The sequence below is a fragment of the Myotis lucifugus genome, unplaced genomic scaffold (assembly GCF_000147115.1).
Source record: "Myotis lucifugus unplaced genomic scaffold, Myoluc2.0 scaffold_5, whole genome shotgun sequence".
NCBI classification, from domain to species: Eukaryota; Metazoa; Chordata; class Mammalia; order Chiroptera; family Vespertilionidae; genus Myotis; species Myotis lucifugus.
Window position 1 is genome coordinate 19391521 of NW_005871053.1, and position 20189 is coordinate 19411709.

The window sequence follows — 20189 nt, forward strand, 5'->3', positions numbered from 1 at the left end:
ATTATTATTAATTATTTTTAATCTTGCAAATATTAAATAGTTACAAAGCCTAAATCATCTTGCAAGTATTGTAGGGTCACTGCAATAGTTCTTGCCTTTAATTCTTCAACAACTGCAGGTCAACTGCAGGGTGCGTTACCTCACCTTTGTTTGCACTACCAAAATACGCAAGACGTTGCCAAGGACGACTGATCTCTTTGGCTTGACCACAGCTGCACCGCAACGGATGTACATTTCCTCCTTGGGAGAGCGAGATGTGGTTGCTTTTCTAACCGAGCCATGCCAGGAAGAAACCACCTGTGACAAGAGCGCTGGGCAGAGGACAAGTCCTACACTGACGGAACCCAGCCCCTGGGGCAGTGCCAAGTCCCAGCAAGCCGCGTCTCCGGGACTGGATTGACCGGAGGCAGGGCCAGGACCCCCAAGCCCGCCCGTCTGCACGGCTCAGCTTGCGGTTGCACGCTCACTCCCCGCCTCCTGTGGTCCCGCCCGTCACAGGTGCGCAAAGCTCCTGTACGTCATCTTCCCGCCTCCTACCCCGCCCCGCCCGCCCTGCCCTGCCCGGGACCCAATACATGGTGATCTGATTGGCTGAGGGGAAGGGGGCGGGGCCGGAGCGCCCGGGGAGCCTAAGGGCAAGGGCGCTGGTGGGGCAGGTTGGGCGCACCCGAAAGTCTGGGTGCCACCTGCGCCCGAGGACGCGGTAGGGCCGGTCAGGATGAGGACGCGCTGGGCCACCGCTCGCTGCGCGGCGGAGCTCCTCGTGCTGCTCCTTCAATGCTTCGAGCTGGCGGAGCCCTTTGGCCGCGCAGGTAACCGGGGTGGGTGCGTCCGCCCGCCAGCCGGCGGGGCGCCTCGACGCTGCCAGGGCTGCTGACTTCCCTCGGTTCGGGTTAGGGCTGAGCTCCAGGGCCCCGTCCTCTCTGCTTTGCTCGGGGGTCTGGAGCCGGACAAGTGAGCCGAAGGAGAAGTCTGGGGAGAAGGTGCTCCGTTGCCCTCGGTAGGGGTGGCGGGGCCGGGAGGATGGCGGCGTGGGGCGTGGGAGGGCCGGGCCTTTCCGCAGCCGAGGGCTAGGAGCCCAGCGTCGGGGAGGCGCACTGAGTCTTTTCTGGGTCTTCCCTCCCCCGCCTCCCTCATCCTCTCTCCTCCAACTTGCTTCCCTGGAGTAGAGGGCTTCTCGGTACTCCTCCCGTCCCATCCCCTTGGTCACTTGGGCCACTTGGAGTGTCCAGAGGCGCTCTCCACCCACAGCGCCAAGGATGAGTAATGATTCCCGACTTCACTGTGCCCAGGGATGCACGTGAAAGGAAGTCAGGTTAAGCCATGCCTCTTGAAGCGATCAGGATCATGACTGCTGTGATGTCCCGCCTCAGTGCCTGGAGCAGCAGCCCTTTCTCCTCGCTGGTTTATCACCCCCAAAGGCTCACCAGGGGCCTCTCGCTGGAGGACAGGTCGCCTACCCTGAGATTTCCTGCCTCTCACTGCGGAAGCAGGACCAGGAACCTAGCACCTTAGCAGATGCTCTAGTCTAGGTAGTGGCAGCCTCACCATCCCCCTTGGCCGCGACTGGAATTTGCTTTTACTTTCTCTTTTCGCCTTGGCAGATCTGCTGAAGACTTTGGGAGTCCCCACCCACCGCTTACCTTTGCTGTAAGAGGAAGTGAAAGATGGTCAAGGGAATTTTTTGAAAACCTCACGTTGCGTGTGGATCTTGTTTTCTTTGCAGCTAAACTAAGTTACTATCCAAGCTCGACTTTTTTTCAGAGAATGTTGGGAAGAGGTTTCTCAGAGTGTCAGTGACATCACCCTGCCCACATCCAGGACCCTCCTCTGGCTCCCACTTCTCCATTCTTCTCTGACCCTCTGTGTTGGAAACTACCAAGAGTTCTTTATTGCTGTGAGAATTCTAGTCAGCCTGCCCCGCATTCCAGGGAGAACATTTTTACTGCAGCAGCTAACTTATAGTCGAACACACTAACCTTTCAACCACTAAGCTCTTGGTTTCTATCTACATCTGTTGTAGCCTTATCTATTTTGTCTCTCGGACAGAATTTTGCAAACTCTACCATCTCTGGTCTTTCTCACCAACCCCAAGCAAAGAGCAAAGGGTTAACTGCAACCTCCCTGCACTAGGTCCTCATTTGTCTTCTTGTATCCTTCCTCCCCCTTAGCAGCTGCTCGGGTTGGCTTTCTCACACCCTCAGCCCAGACTTGTGGTCCTATAAAGAAAGCACTGGAAGCTTGAAACCCCAACCATTTCCGTAGCTTGTTTGGCAGTCTGTCAGCTTCACGATGCTGCTAACCGCATGCATCTCATCACATGGTGGCTAGGTGTGTGCAGGTGGTCTCCGTTGCTCAGATGCTGGAGGAGTACCTCTGCGTTCTTGGGGAGGTGCCAATTGCTTCGTTCACTTTTTTGCCTCATTGGAGAGCTAATAGCTTGAAGTAAACCAATCCTTCAGGAGCTCCTGAGGCTCTCACCAGCCCACACCATTCAATCTGGGCTCCATGACTTTCTGACTTCTGGTAGACTGCCATGGACCCAACCGTCACTTCAGGACCTCTTTTGAACTGGCAAAGCCAGACTTCTCGTTGCCTCCGCCTGTACACGGCACACATGATAGTGACACCACAGAACGTTCAACAGTGTGGGCTGTGGGAGTTCCCCTGAAATTAAAAATGCTGCAGCCTTCTTCCTCTGGCCTTCCCAAGCATCTCCCTCTCCATTTGTCTGTTATAAAATGTTGACGTCCAGCTTCTCTTTGGAACGTGCAAAGCTCTTTGGTTTAGGGCTTGTAAGATAGGAATTACTTAATGATCAGACAATAAGAGATAGTTTTCCATTGATGGATGTGAAAATACTAAAAATTCATTTTCAATTTAGGATAATGCTACGCAGCCATTTCCTCTCAAACACCACTAGAATGTTTATATAAAATGAAGCATGCAGAACGTGCTACTAGGGGGTGATGAGGCTTCTATTTATCAACCTCTGCCATTTAGACCTGTCTCAATATTATATTTGGAGAGAAACATTAAAATTCCATTTAGGACCAGCATAAAGTTGTTAAGTGAACAAGATGCAATATAAAGCTATTAATAAAGGATCGTTTTTGTAAATAGCTCTATAATTATCTTTTCAAAGTGTAATGCATTTCTGAAATATTTTATTCACCTTTATTTAATAAATTTTCTAAATAAGAAATTATTTTCACACTTTCTCAGTCCTTCTCAGTCTTCAACCTACCATCCCAATAGAGTCACAAGCTGAGGCAGCCTGAACAGCTCCTGCTAAGGGTAAGGGAAGATGGGGCCATATCATGAGGAGGCAAGACTCTCTCTAGCTTATATATTATGGACAAATGCTTATACATTATGTATGAAGGCTAATAACAAGTTTCCTTAAATCATATCATTAATTAATGCCTATGCTAAGTGACCAGTATAGATGTCAAACATTGATGTTTATTTTATTTTACTTTTTTATGTTTATTTTATTTTATTTTTTCCATTATCACTTTCCCCCCTCTATGCCCTCTTTCCCTCCACCCACCCCATCGCCCCCCCAATCACCGCATTGTTCATGAGTTCTCTCTCTTTTTTAATCTGTTTTGCTCAAACCCTGCACACCCCTTCCCCCAATACTCCCCCACAATCAGAGTTGTCTGCCTGCTCTCTATCTATGAGTCTGTCTGTTTTGCTTGGTAGTTCAGTTTGTTCATTAAATTTCACATACAAGTAAAATCATGTGGTACTTGTTCTGTGACTGGCTTTTTCCCTTAGCATAATGTTCTCCAGATCCATCCATACTGTCACAAAGAGTAAAATATTCTTCCTTTTTATGGCAGAGTAGTATTCTATTGTATAAATTTACCAAAGCTTTTTTATCCACTCAATCTACTGATGGACACTGGGCTGCTTCCAAATCTTGGCTATTGTAAATAATACTGCAATGAACATAGGGGCACATGTATAGAGAAAAGGGAACCCTTGTGCATTGTTTGTGGGAATGCGGATTGGTACAGCCACTGTAGAAAGAAGTATGGAGTTGCCTCAAAAAAACAAAAATGGAACGGCCTTATGACCCAGTGATTACACTTCTGGGAATTAATCCAAAGAAACCCAAAACACTAATTCAAAAGAATGTATGTACCCAACATTGATGTTTATACTAAGGTAAAAGACAAGTTTAGAATGAGCAAGTCGCTAGAAACTTAGGTGTTGCAATTAGGTAAGAAGCTTGGCAACTCCTCTTTAACATAACTATTCCATGCTACTGTACATCTCTCCTATGGTCTCAACGAGCTTGTCAAATCTCCAGGAATCCCAGAAATAAATGGAAAAGGGTACGTATTTCTTCTCTTCTAAAGAACATTTGTAAAGCATCACTGTCACCTAAGTGCACATGCTCAATACAAATGCGATTAGAATGACCTAAAATGCTGCTAACATTAGTATGACATAATAAAGTTGTGGACATTGGCTCAAGACCAATATGCAGTGTGCACTTCTATGTTCATTGCAGTATTATTTGCAATAGCCAAGATTTGGAAGCAGCCTAAGTGTCCAAAAATAGATGACTAGATTTAAAAAAAAAAAGCTATGGTACATTTACACGATTGAATACTACTTGGCTGTAAAAAAGAAGAAAATCTTACCTTTTGTGACACCCTGGATGGAGCTGGAGAGTATTATGCTAAGTGAAATAAGCAGTCAGAGAAAGACAAATACCATATGATTTCACTTATATGTGGAATCGAATGAATAAAATAAACAAACAAAATAGAAACAGACCCATAGATAGAAAACAGACTGACAGCTGTCAGAGGAGAGAGGACGTGGGGCCTGGGTGAAAAAGGTGAATGAATTAAGAAAAAACAACAACTCATAGACACAGACAACAATATGGTGATTACAAGAAGGAAAGAGGGTTGGGAGGAGGTAGAAGAGGGTAAAGGGGGGAAAAGTGGTGATGGAAAGAGACTTGACTTTGAATGATGAACATAATACAATATATAAATGATGTATTATAGAATTATATACTCTAAATCTATATAATTTTATTAACCAGTGCCACCCCAATAACTTCAATAAAAAATTTTTTTTATTGTTTAACGTATTACATATGTCTCCTTTTTCCCCCATCCCGTCCACTCCCACCCTCAGGACAGGCCCCCACCACCCCAGTGTCCATGTCCTTTGGTTATGCTAATATGCATGCATACAAGTCCTTTGGTTGATCTCTTACCCCACTCCCCCTCGCCGCCCTCCCCTGCCTTCCCTCTGAAGTTTGATGGTCCGTTTGGTGTTTCTCTGTCTCTGGATCTATTTTTGTTCATCAGTTTATGTTGTTCATTATATTCCACAAATGAGTGAGATCCTGTAATATTTACCTTTCTCCAACTGGCTTATTTTGCTTAGCATAATGCTCTCCAGGTCCATCCATGCTGTTGCAAATGGTAAAAGTTCCTTCTTTTTTATAGCAGCATAGTATTCCATTGTGTAGATGCACCACAGTTTTTTAATCCACTCATCTGCTGATGGGCACTTAAGCTGTTTCCAAATCTTAGCTATTGTAAATTGTGCTGCTATGAACACAGGGAGTGCATATATCCTTTCTAATTGGTATTTCTGATTTCTTGGGATATATTCCTAGAAGTGGGATCACTGGGTCGAATGGGAGTTCCATTTTTAATTTTTTGAGGAAACTCCACACTGTTCTCCACAGTGGCTGCACCAGTCTGCATTCCCACCAGCAGTGCACGAGGGTTCCTTTTTCTCCACATCCTCCCCAGCACTTGCTGTTTGTTGATTTGTTGATGATAGCCATTCTGACAGGTGTGAGATGGTACCGCATTGTTGCTTTGATTTGCATCTCTCAGATGATTAGTGACTTTGAGCATTTTTTCATGTGTCTCTTGGCCTTCTCTATGTCTTTTGAAAAGTGTCTAGTTCCTTTGCCCATTTTTTGATTGGATTCTTTATCTTCCTTTTGTTAAGTTGTATGAGTTCCCTGTAAATGTTGGAGATTAAACCCTTATCAGAGATAACATTGGCAAATATGTTCTCCCATGCAGTTAGCTTTCCTGTTGTTTTGTTGATGGTTTCTTTTGCTGTGCAGAAGCTTTTTATTTTGATGTAGTCCCATTTGTTTATTTTCTCCTTAGTTTCCATTGCCCTCAGAGCTGTATCGGTAAAGATATTGCTACAACATATGTCTGCTATTTTGCTGCCTGTGGATTCTTCTAAGATTTTTATGGTTTCCCATCTTACGTTTAAGTCCTTTATCCATTTTGAGTTTATTTTTGTGTATGGTGTAAGTTGGTGGTCTAGTTTCATTTTTTTGCTTGTATTTGACCAATTTTTCCAATACCATTTATTGAAGAGATTGTCTTGACTCCCATTGTATGCTCTTGCCTCCTTTGTCAAATATTAACTGAGCATAATGGCTTGGGTTGATTTCTGGGTTCTCTGTTCTGTTCCATTAGTCTATATGTCTGTTCTTGTGCCAGTACCAGGCAGTTTTGAGAACAGTGGCTTTGTAATATAGCTTGATAGCTGGTATTATGATCCCTCCAACTTTGTCAATAAAAATTTTTTTTAAAAGAACAATATGCAATGAACTTAGCAACGACCAATAAAACCTGCAAGACTGGGAAAACTGTGATCCTCTGGAAGCATATGATGTTAGAATTGGAAGTGGATTAGATACCTTATGTTCCACTACTTTCATCTTACATTTGGAGATATGAAGACCCTGAGGAGATTAAGTGACTTCCCCGAGGTCTCCTGGCTAACTGGTAGCAGAGATAGGTCTTTAATCTAGGATCCCTAACTCCTTATTCCACTGCCACTGTACTGAGAACCATAGCTCAGGGGTCCTCAAACTTTTTAAACAGGGGGCCAGTTCACTGTCCCTCAGACCGTTGGAGGGCCAGACTATAGTTTTAAAAAAAAAAAACTATGAACAAATTCCTATGCACACTGCACATATCTTATTTTGAAGCAAAAAAACAAAACGGGAACAAATACAATATTTGTATTTGCATGTGGCCCGCGGGCCGTAGTTTGAGGGCCTCTGCCATAGCTAATCCTTTGGATTTGGCAGAGGCAACCTGAAAAATCTAGAACTCCAAGCCACAAAGATAGACAAAGCTGCTCTGTGTCCAGTTCACCTGGTTGGGGTTAAGGGGCACAGAGCTGAGTGCCCAGGAAAGAGAGCAGTAAGGCCACAGCGAAGGGTGGCAGCCACCTATTTTTTTGCAGGAGCAGACTTCTTTTTTTCTGCAGTAACTCCTGATACCTGGGAACACAAGATTTATTTTGGAGAGGTGAGAGAGAATAGTTTAGTAAAGAGCTGCATCCTGGGGCTGAGTGGCTATTGGAAATGGGGGAGGAGGACATTAGAGAAAGTGTGAGTGATAATCTTCTAAGGTAGTACATTTTCTTTTTTTGTTGACTATCTTCCCAAACTGTGTCCACAAAGTAGAGAATGACAGAGTGATGTCAAGGGAGAAAGAGTGAGGGCAAACATACTTAGCTTCAACCCTATGCTATATTTTAAAATACAGATTTGAAAGCAGAAATAACAAAGTTTTAAATGATTTTGTTGTTCCTAACTGCTGCTGCTATTTAAATAAAAAGCTCTGTCCAAAGTTCAAACTGGAATTGGACTTAATTCTATAGTTATTATTTACATAGTTAAATCCCCCCTCAAGTCCTTGGAATGAAAATGTGTTACTCTGAAAGCCTGTGAATTATTATTAGAAAAGGTGTTTAATGTTAGTCAAATAAGTGATTGTGAAACTGGCATCAAAATGAAAGTGCATTTGGGGAACTAAAATTTTATAGGTCCTTCTGCTGAATACTTTGGTTCATTGATCATGATTATTTAAGTTTGTCAGAAATATTTCAGCTTTACTCTCGTCAACATGAAATAAAAATGTTTCTTTGTAAAAGCACTGATCAAATTGTTCAGTTGTGGATTGTTGTGAAGATGTGAATCTTGCTTCACAAACTTAGGTGTGCAAGAAACAATGCATGACTTTATTTTCATAATAGCAAATTACATTTTATTCTGAGGTCCCATTTCATCAGGTTAACAGAACTTCGGTTTCTTTATTACACCATCTTCCCCAGCTCATGCAAAACTGTCGGGAGCATTCAGGGAGGTTCCTCTCTTTCAGCTCAACACTGGTTACTTCTTTTTCCATTGTCCAATCCTACTGGGTTTTAAATCCTGTGGCTCAGATTTGGGCTCCCAAAGTCATCCACACTGTAAGCCTCCTGCCCTCAGCCCCGCCCCAGTGTTTGCCCTCACCTTTCTGGAGGTGCTGCGATGGAGTTGGCCACAGATTCCCCCCTACCCTCAGAACCAGACCTCCATCTCCTCTGGACCCTCAGAAGTCTGCCCATCTCCTCTGAGACACATCAATGGCATGTAGTAATTTACCTGCCCATCTCCTCTGAGATGCGTCAATGTCATGTAATAATTTAACCTGCCGTAGTAAAGTGGAAGCAAGACAGAGTTGTCCAGAATAGACTCAATTTTTCATTGACTGTAGACCATCTGTCTAAAGGAAATGAAAACTAAGGAGTTTCTTTATCTTGTTAAATAAAGGAGGGGGGGCATTTCATGGAATAATAACAATAGACATACTATTCTAAGTGCTTTGTATGTATAAGCTCATTTCATCCTCACATCTACTGTATGAAGTACTGTTTTACAACAGAAGAAACTGAGGTATAGCAGTTAACTTGCCTTGATCACATGACTAGCAAGTAGCAGAGGCGACTGAACCCAGGCAGAGCAGTCCTAGAGCCCAGGCTCGTCCCCCACACTGTACTTCCTCGCTGGCCACCACTGTGCTCTGACCTTGTAGTACATCACAGTTTATACAGCGCGGAGGTAGGAACGGTCCCGTGGTGCTCACATTCTCCCCACCCAGCAGGGGCCAAGGCACATTGGCCACATAATTCAGAATCCTGAAACACCTTCTTTGTCTGTCTTGACTCAGGGAATGATCCATTCACCATCGTCAATGAAAACACGGGCCAGTGTATCAAGCCACTAAATGACTGGATAGTAGCCAAGGAGTGTGACAAAACCGAGGACATGTTGTGGAAGTGGGTGTCCCAGCATCGGCTCTTTCACTTGCAATCCCAGAAGTGCCTTGGCCTCGATATTACCAAACCCACGGACTCCTTGAGGATGTTCAACTGTGACGCCAGAGCCATGCTGTGGTGGAAATGCGAGCACCACTCTCTGTATGGAGCGGCCCAGTCCAGGTTGGCTCTGAAGGGTGGAATCGCCATCGCAAGCACAAATTCATCGGACGGCTGGAAGAAAGGAGGCTCGGGGGAAAACCTCTGTGCCCAGCCTTACCATGGTGAGTATTGGAGAGGGTCTTGGACTCATTTGCTGTTGTGTTTGGTAAATGTGCTGTTAAACATGCACAACTGACCGCAAAGTTGTACAGGGGTATGGGCAGTGAGCTAGCCTTCAGTTCCAGGCACTGGGAAGTAACTCTGAACTATCCCTGTGGGTTCGGTGCTGTTTGCCCTCTGTTACAGGCAAGGCTGGGAGAGGTACGTGCCTTGTCACAGCTCACACAGCAATTCTGTGCCACCCCGGAATTGAAATCTCCCTGATGCCTGAGCATGTGTTTACCTGCTTTTCATGATTACGTTCTGAACTCCAGAACAAAGAAAAGTTAGGGTCACAGGAAATCCTTCGTACAGGATAAAAGTCAAATGATGTAGTAAAGCCGGACCTATTCTAAATGATAAAAGAAGAGAAAGAAAAAAAATGAAATATGTTTTTTCTTATCTGCAGATTTTGATGTAATGGAAAAACTTAGGAGCCTTGTGTGGGTTTATGTACTTCTTTTTATTTTTGGTGTGCCTATTACACTGTGATAGTTAACTTGATCATTGCCTTTTGAGGAGTTGATTGTGAACTTTATTCTGAGTCTAGAGACTTGATCAAAGTTTAAAAAGAATGAGCAGATTTATTCTTTAAACCTCTAAATGTAAATAGCTATCCCCCAAGCAAATCTTTTTTCATTCTGTTGCTCTAAATTACATCAGAGGTTGAGATATACGTATATCTTTAATTATCTTTTAAGTCTTAACTATTATCTCACCTTTGCTCTTCTTTGTAAATTTACACAACTTTACAGAGATTTTTCCCTCTTCTCTTAAAGTTCATTTAAGTATAATCTGGCCTGCCATTTTCCCCCTTATCTGCACAAGTTTTGTCCTGAGGGAGCCCTTTTCTCTTTTCTAATGCAGATGCAGCTGCCTCTGAGATGTCAGGTTCTGCTGTTATGGGGAAATATTAGAGAGTTAGGGGAGGGATTTTCCTTTTCTTCGATCCTTGACCCTTGCCTATTTGAACAGGTCTGTTTCTGCTAGCCAGTTTCCTCCTGGCCCTAAAAAGCAGTTGCTTTCTTAATGGCAAGTTTAAATTTTGTGTTGTCAAGCCTTCTCCAACTTGGCAACTAAGAGAAAACGAGGAACGAAACAAAATACCTTTTGAACTGGGTTTGACTTGTTTCATTGTCTTTGTTCAAGGATCAGAAAGTATAATTTTCTTGACAGGACTCTTTCTGTCTCTTGCCTCTAATTCTTTTGAGGGACATAGTTGTAATTTTAAGTTCCTTCAATGCCCAAAATGCCTCCGTGTCAATATAACAGGTTTTCTTTGTAATCCGATGTGTTTTATTTTATGCATTTATAATATTCTCCCGAGAAGGGGGCCCACTGTCAAAGTGAATGGTGGCCCCCAAAAGGTTAAGAACCCATCTAAGGCACCACCCCAGAGAGAGTCAAATGGGTGTAGAGGATTTCTTGACCTTACCACATATAGTATTTGGAACAGCAAATTTTGAAATAAGAAATTTATAAATTTCAAAGAGAAGGCACATGTAGTTCTGACTTGTCACCTTAAACCTCAGGATTTCATTTGCACAGAGGTCAAGACCAAATCTGCCTCTTTTCCATTCCTCTCCTGATGACTGGTTCCTTCCAAGTCAAGTCTGTCAGAAATCTGTAAGTCACCCTAGGGTTGGCCTGATTTCCTCTCCCACTGTTGGAATGTAATCAAATACTAAGTCCTGGCAATTTTACCCAAATCTATGTAGTCCCTTCTTGTTCTCAGGTCAGAGACTGCTGTCTTAAGTTAGGGGCTTTTTCTAGGACTGCTCTCTCTCAGACTCCCCATACTGGTCCCTGCCCCTCTTCTTATCTAATTATATAGAGGAAAGAAAGATAAGATACCAGAGATGCAACAAAGCGAAGTCCAAAGTTACCACGCTTGTTACAGCAAAGCTGCAGCTCCACGCCAGGATTGTGTCCCCCAAATATAGCTACTTTATTTCTCCCTTGGCTTTTGCTGTATAAATATTTTACTTCTAATATAAGAACAGTTATTTGTCATTGTGTCCTGGGTTGCCTCTCTAGCCAACCCCCATCCTGTGTGAGTCATGTTCACCAGAGAAAAGTAGCTGTATACATTTTACGGATAAACTGCTTTGACTAGCATCCAGATGGGCATTTATATCATTACGATATCTTGGCCTTGCTAGCACTCTTCACATTTTGAACATTTGGTGAATTATGCAGAGGAAATGGACTTTGATTGGAGCTGTGGTTGTAGAGCTCTCTGAATTTTGAGCAGCTCTTAGAAGCCTGCCAACTCCTTTTAACCATTGAAGACATTTTGTCTAATATTACCAAAAATTTTTATATTACTTTTCCATGTAGGTGCCTCGTCATTTTAAAGGCTGCTATCCCCATTCAGAGACGATTCTTCGGAGGAAAGTCTGTTTTTCTAGGGAAGCCTGTGGCATTTAAGAGATCTAGCAGCAGCAAAGAAAGGTGTGAGAATACAACTCATCGTAAATAGTTAGCATAATTTAGCAGCTGCCGTTAGGGTGGTGGTTCTATGCTTATCGTTCTGCAGAGCATATTGTGAATCGGAGAGCTTTTCAAAGGAAGCCCAGCTTCCCGCTATGAAACATAACTTGAAACCTGAGAAGACAGCCATTGCTGTCACAAGTTGTTCTTATATGTTAAGGACTCTAATCAAAGAGCCGGTTCTGTCAGTTACTACTAAGGGACTGGCTGACTCGTTTAATTACTCAGCAAAACGGGGATTTCACAGGGCTGTTTGTCCATGTCTCTGACTCCACAGTGGGTTCCAAAGGCCACACCCACCTTCAGTGATTCCACGGTATTTTACTGGCCCCACTTTTACTAAAGAAAAGGAGACAGAGTATACATTTAATCTCAGGCAGGTCAAATACTCTGCCAACCACAGTAGCCAGTTGATCCTCACTTGTAATACTTGCCCTACTGACTCCAGGGGCTGATGGTCATGAGGAAGTGAGAGAAATGTATGGGAAAGCACTTTGTATGAGAAACACAAGAATTTAGAAAAGAAACTGATGTTTCTATAAGTAATAATCGTTGTGCTCAGGGACTCTCCTATTAAGTGTTGTAATATGGGAAGAGAAATTGGTCATGAGGTCTTGGGAGGTTGAGTATGGTTAAAAACAAAACTTAGGTTATACACAGGATCCTTATAAAATATAAGGACAGATTACTCTTTAACAGAAATACTCTGTTCAGATCCATTTATATGTCAGAGGAAAACAAAACTAAAAGATTTCTTGCAAATAAAAACATCTAAATTATTCTTACCTTTTGCTGTATTGCTGTTTAATATTAAGTTAAGGCTCACTGTTACCAGACGGGGTCTGGGCCCGGGGTGGGTCTGCCTTGGGCCCGCCTGTAGTGTGGAAAGGTTTCACACTACAAGTCCAGTTGGTTTTGAGAGCATGTTTGTGAAACGAAGGAAGTGCTGAAGGTAGAAGAAGCAGCAGGAGAGAGAAAGTCAGAGAAAAGGGGGCCTTGGAGACAGGTTCATGAGGTAAGCCCATGAATGCAAGTCTGGTGGGACCCTGAGTTCAAAAGAAAAACAGCAGAAATTCAAGGTGTGGGCGTGCTCTAACAAGAGAGCCAGCTATGAGTCCTTGTGTTGAGGCTCAGTTTCCATTATTCTACTTGTCAAGGAATTTTCCTAGCTTCTTACTATCCTGCCACATCACACTTCAGTTCAATGAACATTGAGAAGAATAAAGAATGTGGAACCAAATACTATCTTAAGTACACTTTTATGCAAATATAAGAGAAATTCTAAAAAACCCTACTAACCTGGTAAAAGGTGATAAGATCTGATTCCTATGCTTTACCTAATAGCCATTCTTTAATCTGGTAATGATCATAGTTTTTAAAAAATTACAGATGTGGAAAAAGGTGACCAAAATAGTTATAGGGCTAGCTGTTCTATAAAAAACACCTTTCCAAGAAATCTGTTATTAACGTAAGTATTGAGCACTTCCTCTAGTATTTCCAGGCATATTTGAGGTTAAAATAACTTTTCAGTTCCTCTCCATGAGTGTACCAGGGAAAGTTATTAAAATGAAAAAAGTGATTCTGCTGCCTTGTTGGTCACCAGCTGGTCCTATGACTGCCCAGTTGAAGCAGGTTCTTCTTTTATAACCTGAATTACCATTTGCTGCCCCTCTCCAAAAATTCACTCAGAGATCCAGCAGCTCTTCCTCCCACTTCCTCAAAACCTACAGCCTCAATTCTACCACCAGTCTACGAAGAACGGGGCTATTTATTCATGTCTCTAACTCCACAGTGGGTTCCAAAGTCCACACCCACCTTCAATGATTCCAAGGTATTTTACTGACCCCACTCTTACTGAAGAAAAGAATACAGAGTATATGTTTAATCTCAGGCAGGGCACCCCTTTCGGTGAAATACTCTGCCAACCACAGTAGCCAATTGATCCTCTCTTGATCAAGCCACAGTGTTTTAACTCTTTATCATATCACAATAAATGAAGTTTTACATGGATTATCTCATTGAATCCTCATGAACAAACCTATGAGCTAGGTACTGTTATTCCTAATTTGCAAATGCAGAAACTGAGGCTCATAGAGGTTGGAGAGCTTGTCCACAGGCACACAATTGGTCAGTGGCAAAGCCAGAGTTCAAGTCCAGACCTGAGCAGTCAGCATTTGTGCTGTGAATTTCTACACCACTCAGCCTGCCCAAATACTGTTTGCTCATAAGTGAAAACAACCACCCTTCTTCCAAAGCAGTTTTAGAAATTAGTTAACTGAAGCTGATTATCCAGTGATTAACTCTCCTTTCCTCTATCTTCTCCCCTCCCTACCCCCCACCCCACAGAGATATATACCATAGATGGAAACGCCTATGGAAAACCTTGTGAATTTCCATTCTTAGTTGGTGAGACCTGGCATCATGAGTGCATCCATGATGAAGAGCACAGTGGGCCATGGTGTGCAACCACCTTAAATTATGAATATGATCAAGAATGGGGTATCTGCTTAAACCCAGGTATGTATGGGCTAGTACACTTTATATATGGAAAGAAAAAGATACCATTTCCCAGAGGCGAAAGGGAGAAGGAAGAGTCCAAGGTATTCAGAAATGATTAGAACAAATATAATTGTAAACAAGGAGTATATATTTGAGGAAAGGGAGAACTAATGTGTAGCTATGAACCTGCTTTCAAAAGTAGGCCAGGAAGAGAACAAAGACAGGATGGTGTCACAGAAGACACATGGTGAGGGGGTATTTTGCACAAATACCTCTCGGAGAGAAAGTAGGAAAGGCGTGGGCAGTGCTGACCTTTAACAGAGCAGTCTAAAACTCTAGTGGTCAGGGAAGCTGGGTTATAATGGACTGCACCGTGAACAGAAGGTGAGTAAGCCTCTTAAATTTTATGGAAAAGAGAAAGAGAGGCAAGGTGGTGATCTGACGGGCAGATAGGTTGAAAAAAAAACCACTTTTAGGATGGTGGACACTTAAATATGTTTATGGCCTGAAGCAAAGAGTGGGGAGCAAAAGAGACATTATCCCTGACCATCTCAAAATTGGTGAATTGTTCCTTCCGCCATTCTGATATATTGATCAGAGCATGTTTTCTAAGTGCGTCTTACATGAAGCAAACAATTCAGGATGTGCTAAAGAATTGGCTGTTCCTTAGAGTGAAAGAGACCAAAGTAGCAGTTGCATTATTATCTGGTATGTAATAGACAGATTTTCATGCCAGTCAGTTGAAATTTACAGGGGATCACAGTACTTGAAGTGTGTGTGGTAGATACTCAAGAAACATTTTTAGTGGGCAGTAGGTTAGAGGAATCTGTAGTAAAGATAAAGCAAACAGGTCCAGACCCAAGTAATAATACTGATAGGGCCCTGCCAAGTGTCAGTTACTATTTTAAGCACTCAATCTCTATTACCTCCTGCAATCCTCACACAACCTTATTTTGCAGATGAGCAAAGTGAGTGAGGCACAGGGGGGTTAAATCACTCGCCCGAAGTCACACAGCTAATCAATTTCAGAGCTAAAATTTAAAGCCAGGAAATCCAGCCCTCAGACCTTGTCCTGAACAACTGTACTGTCCTCCCTTACTCAGCAGCCATCCTGCTGATCTAGTCATGCTCATCCCTCCTCGAGGAAGCCGAGCTTCAAAATGCAGAGTTCCAGGCAATTGAGGTTTCTGCTGGGCCAGTGGTTCTCAGACTTCAGGATGCAACAGAATCACTTGGAGAGTTTGTTAGAACACAGATTTTGAGGCTCACCTCCAGAAATTATAATTCTGTATGTTTAGAGTGGGGCCCAGTCATTTGCAGTTTAATGAGTTCCCAGGTAATGCTCATGATGCTGGTCTGGGACCACACTTTGATAATCACTTTCTAGGTAAAGGCACAGGCTTTTAAACACCTGGGACCTACTGCAAGGTAAAAAGCCAATATTTGCTTCAGCTTTAATTGATAAGCAGAGTTCGGTCAACCAGGCACCAATTTCATGTAAATATAACAGTAGTCTGGATCAGAAATTTTAGATGGGAATGGGAATGTGGAGGTAGCCAGTGCATACCCTCATTTCTCAGGTGAGGGGCAACCAACACCCAGATTGTCAGGGTCAAACCCCATTGGTACAGAGCCTGGTGGAAATCCCAGGATTCCTGATCCTTATTCCCAACATATTTATCCTACTCTGACTTGCAGCCTTGACTGGCATCTGTCTCAATGCCTTTAGCCTCCTCTGCATGGCAGGGGAAGAGTGGATTTTTAATGTATTCATAGGCCTCGCAGAGTTATTTTTATGGAAGAAGCAAGACTGAGTTTTTCAAACCCAAGGACTGCTAAACCATGAGATTTTATTTTATAGTCATAAACACACTGCTATTGCACGGGGAGCTTCTGGGTTTATAAGGGCCTAGTGGTAATAAGGAACCTTTAGGCAGTATAGTTAAAAATCCACCTGTTTTGTGTTCACCACTTGAGACAGCAGCCTCTGTTACTGTGTGAGCCATTCTAAAGCGGCGGAAGGAGCAGTGTTGGCCAGTTAGAAGATCAGTAGCCCAGATGGAGAGGCCGGAGCTCTGATTAGCTCTGCACAAACACCTCTAGATCTTTGTTCCCGCCTGTGAAAGGAGGACGTTAGCCAAGATGGTATCTAAGGGCCCTTCCAGCTTGAAAGGCCATGTGGCATGTGACTCGTTATGGAGGCCCTTTGGAAACCCCACAAGGGAAGCTTGGGACACACCCAATGTTCCCTCCTCTAGAGAGCACATGGGAGTCTCTGAGTGTATTTTTGAGCCAGTTGTATCAAGACCTATTTGTCTTGTCCGGAACATAGTTTGAAGGCTTTTGTCTGAAATGATACACACTTTTTAAATATTTGTTAAAGAAAATAATAGGTACATTATACTATGAACATATATGTTTGTACACATATGCACACACATGTACATATACATGTATAATGGTCAGTAGGATAGTGGAAGCTTTAATCAGCCTGAGTCATTGGGTGTCCTATGACTTCAAATCCCTTGTGTAACCAAAGAATCAAACTGTGATCTAGTCAAGCAATAATCCCCAATTTAACATATCCTTATATGCTTAATTGAATCGCAAGACTTATAAGCATTCTAAGTAATAGTAAACATTACATCCTTACTTTATGATCACTAACGTATCTTTTTATCAACAGAAAATGGCTGTGAAGGTAATTGGGAAAAGAATGAGCAGATGGGAAGTTGCTACCAATTTAATACTCAGGCAGCTCTTTCTTGGAAAGAAGCTTATGTTTCATGTCAGAATCAAGGAGCTGACTTACTGAGCATCAACAGTGATGCCGAATTAACTTATCTTAAAGGTACGTTTAACTTACATGCAATAGAGCAAACTACCGAAATATAAAGAGGTTGTCTGTCTTCCTCTATTTTCACATTCAGGTATGTTGTTTTATGTTTATATTTTTCTATCTTCTCTTGGGATTTAAACTTCAACACTGAAACCCACAAGCGAAAACGTACTGACTGTAATCCTATTCCATCCATTGCGATGGAGACCAAAAAGAGGTTAATGTTCAGAAAATGTGTTGAGGTTGCAGGATTAAACTGCTACCCTAAGCCTAAGTGAAAGTATTTTTTAAAAGGTAAACATTAAACTCTCTGAACATTGAAAACTGGGGAACTCGAGGAAGGTAAAGAAGATGGCTGAGTCATACTGGGTGGTTTCCCGTGTGAGTTAAACAAGCGCAGTCCTCAGGGGCAAGGAGAGTTTTAAGAAACCTTAAAGTGGATTTAATGATGTAGACACATGGAGTGGATAGGATTGTGTTTTGTCTTGTTCGTGGGGTGGTGATGATAATTTTTAAGTAAGTTTTTAATTATGAAAACATATTTTTAAAACAACATATAGACAGAATAGGAAATAATCACATAGGGACCTATGCAACCACCACCCTGACTAAATAAATATTCACTGACATTTTGTCGTACTGCTTTACATGGATTGATTCCCTTTCTCCCTCCTTTCCCTCCCTTTATTCTGGAAAAATAAAATGTTAGCAGAATTCAAGCCCCATGCTCACCTTTCAAAATAACCGTCCCTTGAGTGCTCTTATATATATTTATAAATCCTATATATGTTTTCATTATACCATCGTTCTATGTTTTACAATAATGCAAATACTATCTTATTTACCCATATGTAAGTTTATTCATTTTCAGCTGCCGCTGTATAGTGTTACATTGTACAAATAAACCACAATTCATCTATTCTCTACTGAGAAACAGGTTGTTTTCAGCTTTTGCTATTACAAACACCTCTGCAAGGAACAGCCTTGTATGTGTCCCATTGAGCATGTATGAGTTTCTCTAGAGTGGAAATTGCTAACACATGGTGTGCACATCTCTTCACCTCTAATCAAATTCCCAAATTGCTTTCCAAAGTGGTTGTATTAGTTTACACTTCCACTACCACTTGGTGTTAACAGACTTATTAATTGGCTGATATGATGAATGTGAAATGGTATATCATTGTTGATTTACATTTCCCTGATAGTTAATGTGGTTTTGCATCTTGTGTTTACTGAGCATTTAGATTTTCCCCTTGTAATTTGCCAGTTCATGTCCTTTGCTTCTTTTCTATTGAGTTGTTGGTCGTTTGTATATTGATCTGCTATAGTTTTTTATATATTCTGGACACTAATCTTTTGTTATAGGATTACAAATCTCTTTTACTAGTCTTTACCTTTTCACTTTATTTTAGTTGCCTCATCATAAAAAAAATATGTTAGTTTTAATTTGGTTACACTTACCAATCTTTTCTTTAATGTTTTATGCTTATTTATATTATTTAGCAAATCCTTCCTTAGCCCTAAAATGATAATGATATCCTCTCGTGTTTTTTTAAGAAGTTTATTATTTTGCTTTTCACATTTACATCCTTAATCCATCTGTAATGTAGTTTGTAAAGCTTGGAATCTTATTATCTTTCTCCAGATGGATAGTCAGGTTTACCAAGCACTATTTATTTTACATTTTTTCCATCTGGTTTGTTATGCCACCTCTAATAAATATAAACCTTAGGATATATTGGTTATTCCTAGCCTCTCCATTCTATTCTTTTGGTCTACTTATTGGTCTTTCTATCTATTCCACACTGTTTTAGTTAGTCCTGCCTCACAAAGTAAATCTTATTTTCTAGATGTGCAAATTCTCCTGTATTCATTTTATGTTGTTGGCTATTTTCTTTCTCATTCTTTCATATGAATCTAAGGATCAGCTTGTTATTCTCAATAAAAAACCTATTGGGACTTTGAATTGCATGAATTACAGATTAATTAAGAAGGCATTACTGTCACTACATTTTTAAGTCTTCTCATCCATGAAAATGGTATGCCTTTTTACTTATTTAGGACTTCTTTTATATACTCAATAAAATTCTATGAGAGTACTCAGTAGTGTACTTATTTAAGACTTCTTTTATAAACTCAGCAAAATTCTGTAGGATTGTTGCCCATCTTTTACTCTTTTGCTAAAAGTTTGTAAACAGAAAGTTTTTACATTATTTTCGAAAATCAAGTTATTGAGTCCCTGATGATTTTTTCAATGAATGAAAAAAAATCATAATATATGATGATGATTTTTTAGAGAGATCTTTAAATGCTTTTCAGACATTATCTTATTGAGTCCCATATAGCAACCCTATGAAGTAGGTGTTATTTTTATTATGTTCATTTTTGGATGACGAATGTGAGACTCAAAGAGGAATGTAACTTGTTCAAGGCCACCCACAAGTAATTAGCAGAGCCAAAATTTGAACATAGTCTAACTTGAAAACAAGTTGTATCAGGCATGTACCTGCATTCACCTTTTATAATACTATTAAATTCTTTGCAGGCAGAGTGGAATTCATGGGTTGTTTTTTCCTTCTGCACAAAACTCTAAGCATTATTGCTATGTATTAAATACCTATTGACTAATTCAGATAAATCCTGTCACACTTTTATTAAAGTCATAAATATTTGATAAATGCCAACTATGAGCAAAGCCCTAATATCTCTAGATAAATTAAACGATTTAATATCATTACAACCTCAGAGACAAGTATCTGTCCCAATTTACAGATAAGGAAATTGATGCTTAGAAATAATATACTTAGACAGCCAAGAAATACCAGAATTGGGATTTGAATATCAACATATATAACTCCAGAGCCCTTACTTTTTATTATATTAATTACTCCTCTTACATAGCTTTATATCTTTTCATCACTAAAAGTCTGCT

At 41.5% G+C, this 20189-nt stretch overlaps 1 protein-coding gene across 8 annotated transcripts in view; it reads left to right on the top strand.

Annotated features, from left to right (window-relative positions):
• Window positions 1-654: 654 nt before the first annotated feature.
• The window catches only part of LOC102431517 (CD302 antigen), a 133573-nt gene continuing 114038 nt past the window's right edge, over window positions 655-20189 (top strand). For 7 of the 8 annotated variants that reach the window (XM_014446115.2, XM_023745633.1, XM_023745648.1 and 4 more), the window contains exons 1-4: window positions 655-812; window positions 9018-9389; window positions 14266-14436; window positions 17105-17269. In XM_014446115.2, the coding sequence (XP_014301601.1) occupies window positions 719-812; window positions 9018-9389; window positions 14266-14436; window positions 17105-17269 (802 nt within the window). In that variant the 5' untranslated portion in view covers window positions 655-718. Of the gene's footprint in view, window positions 813-3225; window positions 3298-9017; window positions 9390-14265; window positions 14437-17104; window positions 17270-20189 lie in introns of all 8 variants that reach the window. The other variant, XM_023745643.1, reaches the window with a different exon arrangement.